The sequence below is a fragment of the Citrus clementina genome, unplaced genomic scaffold (genome assembly GCF_000493195.1).
Source record: "Citrus clementina cultivar Clemenules unplaced genomic scaffold, Citrus_clementina_v1.0 scaffold_9, whole genome shotgun sequence".
Lineage (NCBI taxonomy): Eukaryota > Viridiplantae > Streptophyta > Magnoliopsida > Sapindales > Rutaceae > Citrus > Citrus x clementina.
Window position 1 is genome coordinate 5,895,722 of NW_006261964.1, and position 22,126 is coordinate 5,917,847.

Genomic DNA, 22,126 nt, shown 5'->3' on the forward strand with positions numbered 1-22,126 from the left:
ATCAATCTCAGGTTACTTGTTTATGGTGAATGGTTGTTTGATCAGTTGGAAAGCAACTCTTCAATCTATGGTCACTTCGTCTTCTACAGAGGCTAAGTTTGTTGCTGCAACAAAGGCAGTAAAAGAGGGAAAGTGGCTTAGGGGGATTTTGAATTAGCTTTGGTTAAGACAGAAGACTTTCACCATTTTCTATGACAATCAAAGTGTCATCCACCTTATTAAAAATCAGATCTATCACGAGAGGACTAAGCACATTAATGTGAGGCTTCATTTCATTATAGACGAAGTAACTAAAGGTGTTGTATCAGTGACCAAAATACACACTGATATAAATCATGCTGATGCTCTTACAAAAGTGGTTCCCATTGCTAAGTTCAAGTTTTGTGTAAACTTGATGGGAATCATGGCAAACTTACAGTGATTACTTTGTGTAATCAAGTGATAAGCTGTGTGCTTAAAAGGTTTTTTTGAAGCAACTTTTATGGTTAAGAATCAATCTGAATCAAGTCTGTAAGGTGGAGATTGTGAAGAATCAGTTTCTATTTTAGGGGGTTAAATGCAAAGAGTTAAGACTTATGTGACTTTTGTGCAGATTGACTTAAGTTTGAGGATCGATGTGCAACTTCAATGCTGACGTGTTTAATAGTTCGTTATGTTTGTTGAGCAACTTTTGAGAATCCTCAGTGTTTGCTTTATAAACAGAGCTGGTTCGTGGCATCTGTCGTGTGTTGCATTTCTCTTTCGTTTTTCATCCAATTTGAGTGATTCTGAGTTCTTTGTAAAGCTTGTGATTTCTTCTACAAGGCTTGACAGATTTGTAATCACTTTGAGTAATAAAAGAGTGCTAATTTTCCCTTTGAATTGTGGTGTCTTGTACTGGTGTTCAAGATCTGGTGTATGATCTTGCAAGTGATTTCTCGATTCTTTGCTTCATTCTTGGAGTTGCTTTTTGGCTTCTGTTGTGTTCAAACTCAACAATTAGTTTGAGAAAAAAATCGATAGTCACAGAAAACTTATAGTTTATAGGTCCAATTAAGTAAATGAGTTTATAATTTCATTTAGTACACAGATATGCAAACTAAGGATTTACATTTATCCTTTCTAATTAGATTCCTTTGACATTCTACCTATTTTCCTGAGTTTCTCTTTTCATTAATTAGAGCTGCATTCATTCTTAACCACAATACATGAACGTCCACAGCCTTGACTCCCAAACACCAAAAGTCATATTCGGAACAATAGCAAATTCTTGAACGCTTACCATTTATTTATTATGATCAACTGGCTGTATATATTGCTTCACCTAATAAGCTCCCTGAGTGTGAACTCCTGCTGGATGCTGTAAAATACAAGATTCTTGTAGTGTCTCAAGTACTCGTCCACCAAATGCAAGTTCTTGATGATTAACATAAGAAAACATATCATGGTGAAGTTAGGCCAAGTAACAATTAACCAGTAAAGAAATTAATAATGGGAATTGAGTGATATAATAAGAACCATAATGCTTTTCGGAGAACTGCTCATCTAAGAAATATAATTCCATGGTTGTGCTCATTTCCCCAGTTATTACAGGACAAAGCACTAGGGTTTCAGGCAGGGATTCAGCATGGTCCTTCATGAAATTAAAAAATATTGGTTCAATCGAAATTCACTTACAGAAATTTACTTGACTTGAATACATTGAATTTAAATAAATGAGGAGATCTCTTTGCATGAAGCGCCATCGTACCATTAAATCTCTAGTTATGTATCAAAATGACAAGGCTTCAAAGAACAGTTAATCAATGTACAAAAGACCACATATAAAATACCAAATACAATTTAAAGACTAGAAAATTTCCTCAGAAACACTAAATTCTTTCACAACTAAAACTTCATCATCTCATCTGTGGAGATTGATAAAAATTCCGACCTAACACGTGCATGCACAAGTCTTATAAAAGAAGCCAGAACTACCTTTTCAAGGACCTGATCACATCCCCAGATCAGTCAGGTTGACTATAGATTCGTTCACAATTTTGTAAGAGGCAAGATTCCTGTCATCTTCCAGTTGTTGTCTCTTGAAAACAAGTCTTTGACTATCAGATGCCTGCCCTATTTCCCTGAATATTTTATCTTTCACATCACGAACCGTATCAAATTTGGCCACTTCAAGAATTATGTACCTTCCATTCAGCAATTTCACAAATATTGAGTGCTTAACATGCCGTATAATCTGTAAAACTTCATTCTCCTTGATGTCATAATAAGCCAAGGTCTTCAAATTCTGAAGCTGCTCTCCTCCCCTAAACAGTTCACAATCTTCACTAGGGATACATATTCTCATGCTCTCCACCATTTTCTTCACATCCAGAACAGTGTGTGCGCGCCTAACTTCAAGTTTTACCGTGGACGTTGGTGTCTGCACAAAGATTTCTTGCAGTTCTTTCGGAACAGAGATCATCTGAAGAGTATCTTCATTGTTTATATTGAGTACATCCAAAGTTATGTAACTCTCAATGAGTTTTCCACCATAATAGATATCATATTCATGCACGGGGATCCCCTCTCTTACCTCAATGATGAATTTGATATTTTCAATGGTATCACTCCTGTTCGCTTTAAGCTCAAAAGTTTTCTCATTTGATGGAGTTTTAAAATATAGTTTCATTACTCCGCTGTCATTATGGATAACAGAGTTATTGGGGATGCCATAATCTATAACTGTAAGCCCATTCTCAAGCTGTTGACCTGCATAAAAGAGCTCCGGTAGATCTTCTAAAATTTCTTCCTCCACCTTTGCATGAATCCTCAATTTCAATTTTTCAATTTTTTCTGTTTTCTTTACCTTCATGGCTATTGTTTTCTTGAGCGTGAAGTATAAGTTTATCTGAGAAAATATAGAGAAAAAACAAATTAGGAGTGAAAATATGCAAAAATACAAGCTTGTTACCAATGGTTTTGGAAAAAAGTATATTAATTAAATCTACAAAATGCTCATGTGACATAAAATTTGTAAAACCTCAAACAACTAGGATCAAAATGAAATCCAAATTCTTGTGTCCACTGATAAACATAATAACCCATTTCCTGCCAACTAACCCAGAAGAAAGCTAGACTGCAAGAGAACCTTAGCTTTCTTTCCTCATCCAAAAGCAAAAACATTATCCATTACAGAAGAGCAACAAGTACTTGGAACATCCCAAAAGCAATAACATTCTCCATTTCCTCATCTATGATAGCAGTTCAAGAGCAATGCCAGGAGACTGTACTGTAACTGAGATCAATCACAATACATGTATCTGCAAGCATTTACTTAGGAGACAATTATCTCCAAAAGCTAATATTAAACTTCAAATAGACAGACTTAATTATCTAACACTATGTATGAACAAGGTTTGGCACATGATCCAGGTGAAACAGCGTTGAAAAAGATGACTTATAAACCTTCCTGGACAGAAACAGAATGCAACTTCGCTTTAACTTCCTACCATCATATGTTCAAGACTCATTTGAAAATAATCCTTACTAAATAATTTATACCCCTTCAATATTCGAATATAGCGCACAAGGAATGCAGGACCTAGAAACAGAGATTAGAACGCATGGCCAAAGAAGAGATTCAGATTTCAGAACCCATATAAGCAGAACAATACAACTTCAAAAAACTACTAATAAAGCATTAGAGGAATAAATCTATATCTCAAGTTAGTAGGTCTTCAATTAATCACTAAAACAATTGGTAATTACCTACATTCTAATTGATCCTAAAAACAGGACAACTTCTAATTAGTTTAAAAAAGGGAATTAACCCCAAAAACACTCTGTTTAATGCATTTTTATTTCCATTTAATCTATTTCGAAACAGAAGCAAAAAAAAAAATAATTATGTCAATAGATGGCAAAACACGTGATAACTACGGAAAGAAAATAAAAAAACAGTAAAACAAAACTACAGTGAAAGCACAAATGAAGTTGAAAAAAATGAAACCTCTTCTTCAGGAGAATTCAAAGTGGGAGTTGCTTGATTTTCATCGCTGGATGACTCCATTGATACTGCACAGAAACCTCCACTTTCTATTCTTTGTTTTTTTTTTTCTTTTTAAGGATTTTTTTTAACAAAAACCTTGACTAGTGAAGAGAAAAAGCTGGTCGTCTAAAAAGGGGGTGAGTCGAGTGACTGTCTACTTTTCTCTGTCATGCAAAGTTATTCGGTTTTCTTTATTATTATTCTTTTTCTTTTAAAATTTTCTTTTGTAGAAAAATCTCTTGGGCGTGCCGCATAAGAAGATAACATATATAATAGGAGAAAAAGGGCAAAATTTTTTTAATAATACACACCAAAATTTCCTTCTATTATTTTTTTTACTGTTTATTCAGACAATAAATACTAAATTTACTATTATGCCCATAAAATATCATCACATGCGAATAGTAGATTGATGTTTTTCCAGAGTTTTAAATTGAATTAAGGTTTTTGCTACCTTACATGCAATGTAATTGTAATGTAAGGTATAACTTCTCATAAGGCTGGTGGATCCAAATATGATCCACAACTGAGTTTGTAAGAAATTGTCCTTTACATTGTATGTAAGGTAGCAGCTCTCTTAAATTAAACATGTGTGGAGCCTTTGTCCTGGGTACACGCCAGCTAGTGAAGACAGAAATTTGCTTGTCTCCAGATATTTATATTCAGCCTTCTTTAATAAATCACAGAATTTCTATTCGTTGACGTAAATACAACACGCCATCGACAGTATAAGACATAAAATAGACCAACAAGAGAACAAATCAGAAGCCACGAATTAGACTACCAGATTATCCTCTGTGGGATTAATAATGGATGCCATTACAGTGCCGGTGAGACGTGGAAACTAATTTGAAGCAGAGCTTAAGACAGAGAAGCTAATATTGATAACATATGTAGTGATAAGTTTATGAGACACAAATATGCCTCCAAGAACCAAGAAAAAGAGTTGGAGCCAAAATCGCTGCTATTGCCTGCTTCCACTCCATAACTGCTATTTAATAAAACCTTCTCACTAAAAGCTAGCTAGATGACTGGTGAGCCACTTTTGAGTAGTATTATTACAATGAGGAAACTCCAAATACTTCACACATAACTATTCCTTACAGTGTACTCCATGGCCAATTGCCTCAAGATTCAGTTCAAGCTACAAGCACCAGCCAGCCACAATCACCACCTACATAAACAACTCCCACACGACAAAAAGCCACATGCAAATCACAAGCAAGCACTCGGAACAGTGCTCACGGCCAGCTGCAGCTGTCAACCGAAAGCCAGCTGCATACAACCATCATCCATCATCGAACCCAGCCAAAGTCAGGAAACATCCAACCAACTCCAGCTCAAAAGTCTGCACACTAGTGGTAATTTCCATGCCCATGGAACACTTTCGGCAACTCAAGAATTGTGTTCCCCATGTGTGTCTCCCACTAGCACTTCCCATGCCCCACTAGCTTTGCCCACTAGTCAAGCCCAAGCACAACCCATTTCGGAAATAAATCCCAACACCCAGCCCAATCGAATGCCCTCCACATTTTTATTAAATAACCTCCAAAATGATCCGTTAATCCAAAATACCACTCAGCCCACGTCCGTACCCTCCTACGCCTCGGTTTTGAAATCCGTCCCCAATCTAAATCAAAATAAACCCACTAAAAAATCTTTGGTAGATATTATGAACGGCCCATCCAACTCGACAATTTCTATCAAAACCGTTACTTCATTCGAGGGAGAGCCTAACGTGCAATTTTCTACTGCGGAAATTCAAGCGATGGCCATTCCTTTCAAGCTGACATTGGTAGGTAAATTTTCCTACAATAGACCTAGTATGGAATTAATTCGTAATTTTTTTAATACATTGAGATTGAAGAGAACTTTTAAGGTGTCCCTTTTAGATAATCGACATGTGTTAATTCAATTGGATGTTGAGGAGGACTACTCCCACCTATGGGTTAGGCAAACATGGTACATCAATGGGAGTGCCATGAAAATTTTTAAATGGACCAACGATTTTCGATGGTCCAAGGAGTCCCCTATAGTCCCAGTTTGGATTTCATTTCCTTACTTGCCTGTCCATTTCATGCACTGTAAGGAAGCATTAATTTCTATTGCATCAGTTATTGGTAAACCATTGCGAATTGACCAAGCTACTACCTCTTTAGCTCGCCCTTATGTAGCTAGGGTGTTAGTGGAGTATGATGTCACTCAACCTCTGTTACAACGGAGACGAATCGGCGTGGGAGATTCTGGTGTAAATTTTGAGAAAATCCCAATGTACTGTGCTTTGCAAGCACCTTGGCCATTCCATTGAGATGTGTTACGTGGCCAATCCGGGACTCCATCCCCAGCGGCCCAATAGGAATTGGCATACCAGAATAGATAATAAGAAGTCAGAAGTTCTGCCGTCAGATACTCCTCAACCCTTGGACACTCCACGACCTGAGCCGTCCATCACTAAGCAGATTGCAGATGCAGGGTCTCCGATCAGTCCTACGGAGAGCTAGGGGTGGGCAAAATACCCAACCCGACCCGATCAAATAAAACCCGATCTGGTGCATTTGTGTCAACCCGATCGGATCGGATCGGGTGGATCATGATCGGATTGGGTTGACCCGATCGGGTTGACACAAAATAAAAAAAAAATTAAACACCAAATACACACCACACACACACACTAGAACACACACACACCACACACACACACACACTGGAACACGAAGTGAACACCACACACACTAACACACACACAGCCCCCTGCCAACCAGCAACATAATCACCCACACCCACCCACAGGCCACAACCTCCCTCTCTCGCATCCCACTATCGACGGAAACAAGCGGCAGTTACACAGCCCATGCCCACAGCTAAACAAACAAAACATAGTCACAATCACAAACAGTCAAACACACACACGAAGTTCACAGAGCAAGCTAGATCCGGCCACCAGACGCAGCAACCGCCAAGAGCCAACGCCAACAGAAGCTACTCCGCGAGGATGGTGACCCGATCTACTGATCTACTGCTACCAAGTACCAGATCTGCTGCGCCACCTCCACACCTCCAATCCTTTGCCATCACCCAATCCGATTCAAGCTCCATTTAGCTGCTGAGTTTTGAAAGCTTTGGGTTGTTTCTGTAAATGTGTAGATCATGTGTGTATAAATGGGTAGATTGTGTATGTATATTTTTTTATATCCGACCCAATCCAATTCGAATTTTATTCGGATCGGGTCGGATCGGGTTATAGATTTGGGTTGAATTTGAATGAGTTCTTATCTAACCTGACCAACCTGTAACCCGATCGGGTTGATCCGAACCCGAACCGAACCCGATTTTGCCCACCCCTCCAGAGAGCCGAGCTAACACTACAGACTCTACTTCCATTCAGGAGCCGATTGGCCAGGATGTCACGACTCATGATTCTAGGATCCGAGAACCAAGTGAGTATAATACACATCTTCATCGATCATCCAACACAAGATTTTAGGCTTTACAATTCTCATACTGATAATGATGATAGTTCTGACGATCATTTGGCGAATAATGACCATTTCTTGTCTGCTCCTGAGAATTCTGAAAGAATTGACTGTAGCCTTGATTTTAGCATTATTAGTCATTCAAAAAAAGGCATTAAATTACTTGCCGGCCGCAAGTATCGTAAGAGATATTATCACCGTTTGCATTAGTCATTTTCTTCTTATGTTAGGCTATGCCTAGATCATTTCGTTTACTGTTATTTTTATTTTTCTTGATTGGAGGTTTTGGTTTATGTCCCCCTCCAAATGTATTTTCTTTATCTGTTCTTAATGACAGGTAAGGGTCCCGCCTAACTCCCATAGAATAAAAAAAACTATTCCTTACAGTGTAACACACTTGCACAACAAGACAATCATTTTTATTGACTAGCAGGGGCAACAACTATGTATGTAATTACGTACCTATCAACTATATAACCACAACAACTACAAGGTTAATTATGACCTTAATGTTCTGGACTTGGCTGCAGGTTTTGGATGAGCTGGCTAATAAGCAGGTTTTGGATGAGCTGGTTAATAACAATTACATTCTCTGTCATCTTGATGAGGAGAGTCTGCATCTATGCTTCCTTGATTCCGATTGGCACATCTGATGAAAATAGTAGGAATGGATCGTAGAACTCTCTGAAACCCGATAACAAAGCCTGTAAACAGCCTCCACATTGTTGCATACCAGGGAGATAACATTATACGACACAAATAGGTCACCAAGAATAGTGATGGAGCCAAAATGATAGAAGCAACTACTGGTGTTGCCAGAGTAAAAGGAGTAAAAGCAGCGCAACAAGAATCAAGATTGGGAATGGCATCTTTAGAATTGAACACAAAAGAATCTTCTGCATTATATCTTTGAGGCCCCAAGAGTTGCTAGTTTGAGATTTAAGGAACGGAACAAAGATTATAAGATTTAGCAGAGGTGGAAATAGAAACCTCAAATCAAAAGAAAAATCCATAATGGTTTCGATGTAATGAGACTGCTTTGTTGCAGTAAATAAATAGATCAGCTGAGAAGAGTACTTAAAGAAGCCAATCATCGTGTATTCGGTTTGCGTCCTCAAGAAAGTTACAGGAAAATACTACTTTTAACGTTAATGAGGCGAATTTTGCTGTGGCTAAAGTATTTTAAAATATTAAAAAAATATGAAAATGGTGGTTAAAGATGCTAACCCTAAAAATAAGTTGTAATTATAAATAAAAATTAATAAATTTTGACAAAAATGATAAAAATATTATAAATTTTTAAATCTAAATAGTGAATTAAATTAACTTAACTAATTAAACAGTTTTTATCTACTAATTATTTTAATACTATAACTATTAAGTTATAATGATTTAATCTCAATTCTAAATAAATTCTAAAATATTTTAATAAATTTGTTAAATAATAAAATCCATCCTGATCCCGCACACAATCACACACAGCTCACTTCATTTGTTTTACCGGCATACGTCAAGTCAAACACTGCTTGAAGATCGGCACAAACTCATCACATGCAAGTCAAATTCGTATAAATTAGAAAATTACGTATGTGATTTTGGAAGCCACACCGACAAGACATAATTAGTTGATAAAAATATAGTAATGAATATAGAGTAACAAATATTTATACAAATTAGTGTGATAAGACATAATTAGTTTATAACAAATAAAAATTAAAACTCTGGTGAGTTTCAAGCACGCCGCAACTGCTGTTTAATTGCTCTTATCCGCATGCTTTTGAATTGTAAAAATATAATAAACGTAATGCCCACTGATTGCTCTCTTTCGTCAATGGCACCGCACATTGGGGAGATTCTTAAACAACGTCTGTATTACAAACGTTTAGTACATACATGATATCTGCACATAAATTAAATATAATTAGTAATTACACAAACATTTTTCAAAATAAATTTATATATGTTATACAAGGATTACGTGGGTATAATATAACAAAGTTATTCTAAAATCATTCCGCATGTTGACATCATTGACTGGTAATGTTTATATATTTAGTTAATATTTGTTTTTATTCTATTATGGATTTAGCTGTTCATATTGGATGTGATTACTGAAAATTTTAAAGAAATTAAGAAAAAAACTAATAATTCTACTGATATTTATTTAATCATGACAAGATCCTAGATATTAAACTCTAAAAAAGCTATTAAATCATATAATTTAATATCATTATACCATTACACTATTAGGTCATGTTTGGTTTGAAGAAAATGGAGGAGAGGAAAAGAGTGGAATGGAGAGGAAGGGAGAAGAAAGGAATGGAAAAGAGTAGTGAAATTAAATTTTTGTTGTTTGGTTTGATATAAAATTTGATAAGGAAATGAATTATAATTTTTTTCTTTAAACAAATTTATCCTCTATCTTAAATATTAAATTATTTATATTAGTAATAATATATATATATATATAATAAAATGGCGGTCCGGTGGCTGGCGGCGAAAGTCCGGCTGAGGTCCGGCGATTTTACGCCGAAGTCCGACGGTGGTCCGGCGACATTCCGGCGAAGTCCATTGGTAATCCGGAGACCTCGCCGGTGGTCCGGTGATTTTTCGGCGATGGTCCATTTATAATATTAATTTAATAAAATAATAATTATAAATAATAATTATTAATGTCATTAAATAAATTAAAAAGATGAAGGGTAATTTTGGAAACTTTAGTTTCTAATATAAGAGGAATTTAAATTCTTCACTACTTAGTGTGGAATTCAAATTCTACATTATGATGGATATTAAATTCTAAAGGAAATTAAATTCTGATACATTTTGTTAAACCAAACAATAGAAATAAAAAGAGAATTTAAATTACTTTCCTCTCATACATTCTCTCCTTCCAACCAAACATGACCTTAGATCATTTGGCTTAATAGATTTCACGAATGTTACACTATTTAATCATATGGATTAATAGCTTTCCCAAATTTTCACAAATCTAGGATTCAGGATTAGAGCGTGTGTATATAGTCATTCTCTAGTACGGACACTCTCATTTTTTTTTTTCATTCAGACATGCTATTCAGTCGTGTGGCTTAATAGAGTCAATGAAGAACATTATTAAACACACGGCTTTATAATACATAGAAAATTAACTTTATTAAGCCACACGGCTGCAATAAAAAAAATGAAGACACTCACGAATGAGAATATATATATATATTAAAAAAAAGGGAAAGGCATAATAGCTCCATTGGTTAGAATAACTTTTATCTATGTAAATAGAAGTATCTAATTAATTCAGAAGTAGATCCGGTTATTCAAAGTACTAACATAAATTAAAGAACCTGGCCTTCACAAACTTAATTTTTCAGTAATCCATTAAAACACGTTGCTTAATGTATGATACAGCATTGGAGATATTCTAACCTTTGGAGTTATTTTAAAAATTTTGGGGAGTTTGAATCCGAGAAAAAAAAAATTATACGGGGAGGTTTTAATGAAATTGTCCAATAAAAATATGCAGTGTGAACTGTGAAACAAATAACTTGAATCAAGAGAAATCTATGCCTACCTGATGACTCACTACTTACTAGTTCAAGTAATCTGCACCTATACTTTCATCAAATTTGCTTCATTGAGATGGAGTAAGGTGTGTAACTCTGCACCTGCGTTCAAATAATCTGCACCTACAATTACATTATATAGTCTTTCCCCACCGACGTGAGCGGAAAAAGGGCACCAAGAACAGAGATGGAGCCAAAATGAGATGAGGCAACATCTGAGATAGCCACCACAACAGAGAGTTCTCCACAACTCAAGGAAATGGGCTCGGCACGTTGAGTGGAACTCTGATGGGTGTGAGGAGGAAGAGCAGTAATGGCATGGCGACTGCTAGAATCAGGAACGAGAATTCAACCTTTAAAATTGGATTAAAAACTATATGATTGGTAGGATCTTGAGACTTGAGAGCAGAAAAAAGAGTAGAAGATTTAGCAATGGTAGAAATAGAAACCTCAAATGAACTAAAAAATCCATGCTTATAAATAAGATTAATTTGGCAATAGCAGAGGTGAATGTGATTGAGTTTAAGCTCTAGTTTGAGTTGAGATTGGGAAGAAAAGCGTAAGGACATTTCATAGGCAAAATCTTGCTGTATGAAGGTCGTTTATTTGCATGTTGTTTATAAAGTCAATCGGTTCTGAACCACATTAGCATTATTAAGATTTAAGACAAGGCACCATCTTCCAGGTTCTCCAAACAATCCAAAAAGCACAATCTTCGTATTTTAATCATATGGACCACCAAATATACGTTTTAATTGATTATATAATTTTGTATTTTAAAATTTAGCAATACATCTTATATCCGAGGGAGGCAGGGTTTTGATGATGCGGCAAAAGCTGTATTAAAGCTTTAGTTAATGTTGTGCAATGCATTTCATTTTAATTGTCAAATATGAGTTTATTTTAGTTAATGTCGTGCGATGCATTTCATTTTAATTGTCAAACATGAGCTTATTTCAATTAATGTTGAGCCCATGAAATAGTACTATGCAATGCTGCAAAACATATCCTAAGGTAATATGTAATAACGGAGGTACTTGAAGAAAATAGGGTTGCATAAGAATTTTAGAAGAGTGCCAATAGCATAACTCTTAACTATAAGAGGTTATGAGCCTTTTCCCGTCTTGGGCTTCTCGTCCATCTTAAAGATGATTGGAGTTCTAAACTTTTATTTCTTAAAACCTCCAGTTTTATTTAAAAAGTGTAAATCTCTACACTAAAATCTATTATCTTCCTATAAAACTTCATACTAAAAAACTATATTTGCTTTGAGTTTTTATATATAAAATCTTTTAATTTAGTTTATTCTTATTACATAATTTCTATTTCCATAAGTTTAATTTTTTATAAGTTTCTAAAAATTATATTTTTTTAAATTAAAATATTAATTATAAATATCAATTATGAAATGGGGTGGGTGTAAAAATTTTATTAACAGAATAATTTATATAAATATTCAATTGAATATCCTTTCAAAACAAGAAATAATTTAGTTTGTTTTGGTTATTTACAAAAAGATGGATCTATTATAAAGTACACTCATCTAAAAGTCTTATTGTGTTTAAAATACTCATCCGTATTAAAAAAATAAAAAAATTAATAATTTAAAGAAAGAAGTTGATAGATCAAAGAAAATAACAAAAGGATCATTTATATAATAGGAAATGAATATGTTTAATAGAAGTAATAATAAAAGAGAATAGTAAAGTTCTACTAAGATATTTTGCTATTCAAACAAAAGTTAGTAAATTTAACTTCTTCTCTTCAGAACTAAATATTTTAAAAGGGTAAATGTTCATTTAGTTCGTATATTTTAATTTAAGTATCCGTTTACTTCCTATATTTTAAAAAATATCTCATAACATTCCTATAGTTAAAATATTACATTCTTACCCTTCCTTTTTATTTCCTTTTACAATAATACCCCACCAACAATATTCTTGACATTACTTATTTTATCTAAAAAAATTAATTATTAAATTAACCAGCATTTATATAATAGCAAATTAACTAATAAATATTACTGTGAAATGACTAGTAATTTTTGTACTTGTGCGACAATCTTGCTGATAATTACTTATAAATAAATTAATATCAACCAACTTAAAGCAATATTTAAAATCCTTATGATAGTCTTACTAAATACCATTTATAAAAGTAAAATAATAATATGGAAGTTTGTATAAGTTCTTATGCTACTTTTGAGGTTAATTTAATAAATTATGATTTTTTTATTAATATCTTCAAGAATATTATTGAAAGGGTATTATCATAAAAGAAAAGAAAAAGTAAGGGTAAAAGTATAACATATTTATTAGTATAGGTGTCTTATAATATATTTTTTTTAAATATAAGGGTTAAACAACACTTTAAGTCAAAATATACAAACTAACAAGCATCTATCCTCTGTTAAAATAAGATATAAGATAAAAAGAAAAACAAATAAAATAAAAAATCTAAATATCTGAAAATAGTTATATAACAGTATGAAACTCCCTCTTCATTATGCAAAAATGAACATCTCTTTCCATCATTAATCCTCTTCCATCTTTTAAACCCTTCACTATTGAATTTATGGCGCCTTCTTTGCCACGCCCCCTGGGACAGAAGTCAAGTTTTGGAACGGGTCTCTGCACGCACCTTTCGGCGGGCGGCGAGACCCCCCTCAAAAAGACGGGATTCATTTTGCAGACCTAGAGTGGCTGAAGCTCCCCTCCCCACCCCCACAGGCTAAAGGCTATAGCACACCGGTTTCGACACCTTCTTTGCCACGCCCCTCAGGACAAAAGTCGAGTTTTAGAACGAGCCTCTAGATGCACCTTCCTGCATGCGTCGCGAGGTCTCTCGAATAGACGGGAGTCATTTTGGAGACTCGGAGTGGCTGAAGCCCCCCTCCCCTCCTCCCACAGGCCAAAGGTATAGCACACCGGCTTCGGCACATTTTTTGCCACGTCCCCTCGGGATAGAAGTCGAGTTTTGGAATAGGCCTCTGCACACACCTTCCCGCGGGCGGTGCGAGGCCACTCGAAAAGACGGGAGTCATTTCGAAGACCTGAAGTGACTGAAGCTCCCCTCCCCACCACCACCCCCCCCCCCCCCACAGGCTAAAAGCCACAGCACACCACTGACTTCGGCGATGGAAAAAAATAATTTGAGACTTTTTGGACGAGTGTAATAAAGAATGGCGTAAAAAGAGGTGAAGAAAAATTAATTTGAGACCTTTTGGACAAGAGTATAACCAAAAATGGCGCAAAAAGAGGTGAAGAAAAAATGATTTGTGACATATTGGGCTAGAGTATAATCAAGAATGGCGCAAGAAGATGGGAAGGAAAAATGATTTGAGACCTTTTGGACGAGTATAATCAAGAATGGTGCAAAACGATTTCAGACTTATGGACAAGAGTTTTTAGATATAAAAACATAACCGACTGTTCGTTATTGTAAAATGGTTCGATTTTCCACAGCGCCGTACTTAAAACGCAAGAATCTTGTCAACAATTCTTTCACAAGGCCAAATATATTCACAACCAAATATGCCCGCCGCTTGAAAAAAAAAAAGAAAAAAAAAAGCCATCTTTCTTTCACAGCACGAATTAGTTGTATTTTAACACTATGTAACAATAAATCTTTGCACAAAATCCAGGTCAGACAAGATTAAAACATGTGCAGAAGACTTATGAAGCTTTTCTATTATAATAATACTGCACAGAATGCAAATTCAATTTAACTTCATTTATCTCCTAAAGCTATATGATTGGATCTTAATTAATGACCCAAGAAGCTATTATAAGAACCAATGCAAGTATTAAGTACTTCTCCTAGAACCAATATTAATGGAACAAAACATCTTCCGACATTCACCACTAAGTTACTCAGGGATGGTAAAAATGGCCCAACTCAATTTGGGTTCAATTAAGCCAATCTAAATTTTTTGGACTTTGATACTAATTTAAGAATTAAAGGTCAAGTTAAGGCTTAATAACTAAGGTTTGGTTACATTCCAATCAAGATTTGAGCTCTACCAAAAAGTCTTAACCTAACCTTAACCGTTGAATTAAAAAAAAAAAGCAAAAGATTTAAATAACACACACGCATCACACGTTACAACTCACTCATACAATTAACAAATCACAAAGAAAAACCCTAACATTTAGCTTTAGGAATAAATTGAATTGTGTGTTTTTTTTATTTGTACAAGACGTTTTTCTTCGTATGTTTATTTATACAGTTCTATGGTTGAGAAATTGAGAGGAGTCATTTTTATGTTTATATAATTCTATGGTTGAGACACTTTGATTTCACCAAAAAAGAAAATGAGTATTACAAGATTTACCAATGGTGGAAACAAATTTTTTTTCAAGGATCCCAAATGGGACCTTGTTTCCAGATGGGCGAAGTCCCAACTTTGCCCTTTTTTCCCGAGGAACGCACAGAACCAAAGGTTCATTTCAAGGATAGTTGCTTGCTTCCGCTTTTTAATTGTGAATGGAGGAGATTACCTTGTCCTTTAAGAAATTGTAATTACTAATAAATAATATTTTAGTTAAAAGGATGCGGTCTTCTGCAGAAGTACTAGGGGTTTAGGGAGCGCTTAGAGGAACAGGTTCAACATTGGCTACACTCTCATGAAAAAGTGAGTTCAAATATTCCTATCCGGTCAATCATCGAAAATGCAAGATCCCTTTCTTCAGGTTAATACGCATAATTCAATAGCGAAAATGTATCAGTTTTACAAACTTTAGTAAACCAAAAGAAAAGGGAAATTAGATATTGAGGAGCAGTTATAGATGTAGACAAGAAAGATAATTTATCGTGCAAAAGCAATGAGTTCATCAGATAAGGTTCAGAATATCTCAACTCAGACAATGAGCTGAAGTTTTTTACCTATTAGTTGTTTAGAAAGATGGACATTGGTTTATCAACAAAAGAAACATATCAAGCGCATCTGATTATCAACAGAATCACAATGCTTACTAAGTACACATGCAATGTACTCAAAACACATAGTGCGCACTGCACTCAACTAATGCCCCTTTTAAGAGTAATTAAGGGGGTTTGATTAGAGATGGCAAATATCCAATTATGGATGGATAATATCCATCCAAACACAAATCCATAATTATCCATAATGGATATATCCATATCCATATCCAATATTTAATATTGGACATAGATATGGATTTTATCCATATAACTACGGATATCCATGGATATTTTATTTTTATATAATAAAAATAATAATATAAAATAATTAAAATTCTAATATTAAATTTGACTATTACACTATTTATATTAGTAATATATATATATATATATATATATATATATATATATATATATATATATATATAATAGTAATAATAAAATGGCGGTTCGGTGGTCGGTGGCGGCGGTCCGGCAACTTTCCGGTGAATTCCGGCGGAGGTCCGGCGAGGTCCGGTGGAGGTCCGGCGGAGGTCCGGCGAGGTCCGGTGGAGGTCCGGCGAGGTCCGGTGGAGGTCCGGCGACCTTCCAGTGGAGGTCCATTTATAATATTAAATTAATAAAATAAAATAATAATTATTAATAGTATTAAATAAGTTAAAAAATTAAAGGGTAATTTTGAAAACTTTAGTTTTTAATATAAGAGGAATTTAAATTTTTCAATAGTTAATATAATATTTTTACAATTGTTTGTTTATTATATTTTTTATTTTTAATTTTATAAAATTAAAACTTTTTAAACTTGTATTGGGTTAAACGGATATCCATTGGGTAAAAATAATTATCCATATCCATCCATATCCATCTGGATATAATTTTAAAATATCCATTTTAAAATCTAAAAAATTTTGGATGGATATTATCCGATCTAATTAGATGGATATTGTAGATATTCATTATGGAGCGATCCAGTTGTCATCCCTAGGTTTGAACTTAGATGCAGAGGAGTCAAAATCAACAGCTTGTTTTCAATTGGATTTAATGGCATTGGGCTCGAAATAACAGTAGGTTCCTGCATAAAAGAACAAGGCAATTTAGTGAAAAGAGTCAGTATCAAAGTTTCAATCTACCAAGTAAAAGCAGCATACACTTCAACCTGCATATCATTGCTTTTATTAGAAGGGTTGTAATTCTCCTTTGAAGCCAATGCCATTACAGATTCCTCCATGGCCATGGGGACAACACTGCTAACAGTCTTCAATTGACAAGCAAGAGGATCAATGGTTTCGGCATTCCCTTTTGTTGGCACTGGTGCTCTCATCTGCTGAGAAAGCTCCCCGTTGTTTCCACAAAAGAGTAAATAGGTTTTGAATTCTTAACCTTCTGGAGCACTCCGGATCTGCAGGTCTCTGAGGGAAAGATGCCAATAATCCTGTAGTAAGATTGACAATGGCGATATTTCCATCAGCTAACCCGCTTGAACACACCCTTTCCTCTATTATAACCATCTCTACTTCATTGTTAGCACTCTCTTTATGATCCTCCTCCTCATGAAACTAACAATATACCATTAGAGGAATAAATCCATATATCAAATACAAGCTTTGTCATTTTCTTGAATTAATTGGTTCAAATGAATCCGTATATCAAATCCACCGCCACCTTAAGGTTGGTTCATTGAATGTTATTGCACTGAATCAGACGGCAGGACATAGGAGGCAACTCTCTTATTAGGTTCTGGGCCTTTTCCGTTTTGGGCTTCCCATCCATTTTTAAGTAAAGTATTGCCATTAACACCACTTCCCTTATGAAATTACATTTTCTAGAAAATCATATAATTCTAATTAAACTCATCTATTGTTTCTCTCTCGTTTAACAAATCCAACGCATTCTATTATTTGTTTTCTCGGCAAACTCCTTCAATACATTAACATGTCATTTTCTATTCTTTTTTTATGTTTGTGATTCCTCATCTATCCAATATTATTGAAATAACTTGTTTCTTTTCCTTTGCTGACAAATTCTTTATTCTCATACTTAATAATAATAATAATAATCATCCTCGTACCTAAACACCACTTTTAAACTAAAGCTTAAATATGCTTATTTTAAATCAGAATTATTACCTAGAAAAATTATTTATGTAGAGGATAGGGAATAAGATTGCAAGAGAAGAACGACTCCATTTTATTTTAGTTAAAAAAAAACAGAGTAAAGGAGGTTTAAGTATGATTGGCATGGGGTTCATAAGGAATTTAAAGGGATCTAAAAATCTCCACTCTTTAAACTAATAGTTTTTCCTTTGTCGTGGACCTGCTAGTAATATATGGGTTTTATGAAGGAGACTGGGGGTGTGAATCAAGGCAATTTTGGGATTTAAGTGGGGTGGAATAAACATCTTACAATTCTTTATATATTTTTTAACAAGGTAAATTAAGAAAACGGATTTTAACAAAATTTTAAAGGGGTGCCAATAACTCAAATCTATTTTCTAATGCAATCTTTTGTTTATCATCAACCCTTTCACCAATTGAGTGTATCAACATGCATCCGTTCAAAACCCTTAACCACCCCCCCCCCCCCCGGGGCCCCCCGGCTCATCTTCTATATATATATATATTGTGGAACTATTATTAAAGAAATATGTAAATAGGTTAGTGAGAAAACATAAAGTGGGTCAAATCCATAATTTTTCTAATAGTGCGTTTACTAAACAAGAATCAAAATGAGTTGGAATTAGAATGAGAAATTAGAATTAAAATAAGTTGTATACTTGAACTGTAAGAATCGGAAACAAAATGAATTGCATTCTCGTTGATGTATTTACTTTATCTTGGAACGAGATGGACTGTTACAAGTTATTAAAATACTCTTTGTTAATTGTTGTCCTTAATATTATTTGCATATATTATAATAATAACAATAATACGAATAAAAATAAGAATAAAATTGAAAATAATAACAATAATGATAATATTAATTAAAATAATAAAATTGGTAAATTTTCATAACAATAATATTAATATAATAATAGTAGTAGTAGTAGTACTAATAATAATGACAGCATTAATGATATTATTAATATTATTATTAAATAATAAAGGACCTATTTACAAATAATACAAAAATTTTAGGTATTTTCATAAATTCTGTAGGAACCAAAAATATAAAAATTACATAACTTGATTGAGGGTAATTTAGGAATTATAAAAATTTAATAAGATAAAATGAATAATTTAAGGATTCGGAATTTGATTCTTAACCTCTAAGGAATGAAATCAATAAGAATGATTCTTAAATAGGTCCCACAATTTCAATTCAATGTCCACTCTTATTTTGCAAATACTGTAAATAATTCTAATTTAAAATTTTGATACCTCAATCCGAAAAGGAATCTCATGAATGAATGTCTTTGAGACATTCCAAAATGGATGTCGGTTCTCATTAGTGGAGAAAGCAACAAGACCCACGGAAGAAAAGAAAAGGTCAAAAAAAAACGGCTACCTAAAAATCACACCTGCCCTAGAAATGACAATATAATTTGTTCGGAGCAGCCTAAGTTACAGAATCTGTAACTTACAGATTCTGCATTAGCCAGCTCACAGATAAAAGCATTTGCTCCCTTTTTTCTCTATATGCAGGACACCTGTGGTTGCATGCATTGGTTGCTGTATGTTACAGAATCTGTAACATAGTAACCTTCTGTTTGATCCCTCTCAAGTGGTGGTACTCATGACCACAATGAAGGACAATCATCAATATTCAAAAGTTATTAGCACGTGTCAGTCCCTTATTGCATGAGCTGGCTGCTGAAATAAAAAATGGCGGCATCTATCAGTTTGCTCTTCACGATAGGTGATAGGACTAGGGGTCCCTCTTTGACAGGCAGTACGGCACTGGTCTTCCTTTGCTTCTGACTAGTCTGCTGGCCCACGATTGGCATCTTTGAATACGATGAATAGGTCAAATATCCGATATACCCATCCTTTTCGTCACAGTCACTGAGCACGGACCCTCGCTAGTGGGTCGGCATGGCCCTGTCATACATTTGCAAACTTTTTATACTTTTCACTAATTAAAGATCGACGCGCGATTGACCCCCGTTTCATTTATTTGTAAGCTAACAAAATTACCTATATTATTGTCATCAATTAAGTGTCATGCATCAACATCGATTTAGATGTACGTATACAACTCAACTTTGAACAAGTTCGAGCACTTTATATAACTTCGTGTTTGTCTTTCTTGTTTGTACACCTCTAACGCATGTCTGTTAGAACCATATGTCCGTCAATGTGTGTGTGTGTGACCATGATGATGGTAATTTCAAAATTTTGAATGATATGGGATTAATCTATCATATGGACAAAAACGAGACAAAATCTATTATTGTTTCAATTCGAGAAATTCAGCTCATGAACAACTTCTCTAGAAATGGATTAAACCCCAAGTCTTCCACTTTTATGATGGGGGCTCTGTAACTGATAGTGAGAGCGTAATAATAATAATAACAACAAAAATTGTCTCTCCTTTCAAAACAAAAAAAAAAAAATTGTCTCTTTTTTATGACAAAGCTTAAACATGAAGAGATGGAGATCGATCAGTTGTAGAAAATAATATGCAGTATAATTAGTAATATATGGGTTTTATGAAGGAGACTGGGGGTGTGAATCAAGGCAATTTTGGGAATTAAGTGGGGTGGTCTAAACATCTTACAATTCTTTAAATATTTTTTAACAAGGTAAATTAAGAAAATGGATTTTAATAAAATTTTAAAGGGGTGCCAATAGCTCAAATCTATTTTCTGATGCAATCTTTTATTTACCGTCAACCCTTTCACCAGTTGAGTGGATCGACATGCACCCGTTCAAAATCCTTAAACCCCCCCCCCTCCCCCCCGGGTTAACTATACCCCATTGAAATTAAATAAATGTTACATCAATTCTAAATGCGCTCATTTTTAATTCCACGACTAACACTTCATTTGTATTTCTATGAATTCAGGAATAATTATGAATAATTCTCACATATTTAATTAGTATTTTCAAAATACCAATTGAATTATAAAATCATTATTTTCTAATTTTAAACCCTGTCTTTGTTTTATCATTAATAAACTTTTCAATTTACCATAAAATCTTTTTTTTATTGGTCTTTAGATAAGAGTTTATCATTCTTCAAAGATAAAATCCGTATAAATTATTTGAGATTTTATTTGATCTTTTTCCAAAAAAACCGAAAAATCCATACACAAATCCCTTGACCACGTTTGCTTTGCTTATAATTAATTTATAAATTACAGTAATTAAAGTTAAGCAAAGCTCGTGCCATAGAATCTAGCTGCAACAAAGGAGAATCAAATTGCCCTCGTACTCAATAGGTTAATTAATTAATTACTTAATTTAATTTAAACAAAAATTAGTAGGCGGAGACTCGGTGGGGCTTGACAAAAGCACTTCGCCAACCCAAGGAATCAACCACACTCGATGCTTTTTGTAAAGATTCTTGATTAATTCATATAATTAATTTATAAACTACAGTAATTAAAGTTAAGCAAAGCTCGTGCCATAGAATCTAGCCGCAACAAAGGAGAATCAAATTGCCTCGTGCTCAATAGGTTAATTAATTAATTACTTAATTTAATTTAAACAAAAATTAGTGGGCGGAGACTCGGTGGGGCTTGACAAAAAGCACTTCCCCAACCAAGGAATCAGCCAGACTCGATGCTTTTCGCAAAGATTCTTGATTAATTCATATTGATTCACATTGATTAGCACTCAAGCTCAAAACCTGTCAATATCGTATCTATAGACTATAAATTTAAGGGAAAATATCCACCGTCCACCTATTTTTTGAACTTTTTTTAAAAATACACAATTCCTTCATTTTTTGGCTGGAATCCATCTAAAGTTACATTTTTTTTTTCACTTTTCCACTTCCGTTTGGAATCCGTTAAGAAAACTAACGGAAACTTAAAAAAATGACAATTTTACCCCCAAAACGAAAATTACAATTTCACCTTAAAAATTACAAAAAATAATTAGATTAAATCTAATTATTTTCCCCATCGGTCAATAAATAAATTAATTCCACAACCATCAAATGCAGGTTTTTTTTTAAAATATGTCTGTAATTAGAATGCTAAATTATAACAATAGTAT

The 22,126-nt window shown here is 34.2% G+C and overlaps 1 protein-coding gene across 2 annotated transcripts; it reads right to left on the reverse strand.

Moving 5' to 3' along the window:
- Positions 1–1,372: 1,372 nt before the first annotated feature.
- LOC18032831 (polyubiquitin) lies at positions 1,373–4,138 on the reverse strand. 2 transcript variants are annotated; one of them, XM_006420214.2, is made up of 3 exons: positions 3,971–4,138; positions 1,957–2,869; positions 1,373–1,395 (listed from the first exon to the last, which is right to left on the reverse strand). In XM_006420214.2, exons 1-2 carry the CDS (start codon positions 4,028–4,030, stop codon positions 1,973–1,975), a joined length of 957 nt encoding a protein of 318 aa, XP_006420277.1. In that variant the 5' UTR covers positions 4,031–4,138; the 3' UTR covers positions 1,373–1,395; positions 1,957–1,972. The 2 variants fall into 2 exon arrangements, with proteins under 2 accessions (XP_006420277.1, XP_024040411.1); XM_024184643.1 differs by lacking the exon at positions 1,373–1,395 and having other exon boundaries at positions 1,526–2,869.
- Between the last annotated feature and the right edge of the window lie 17,988 nt (positions 4,139–22,126).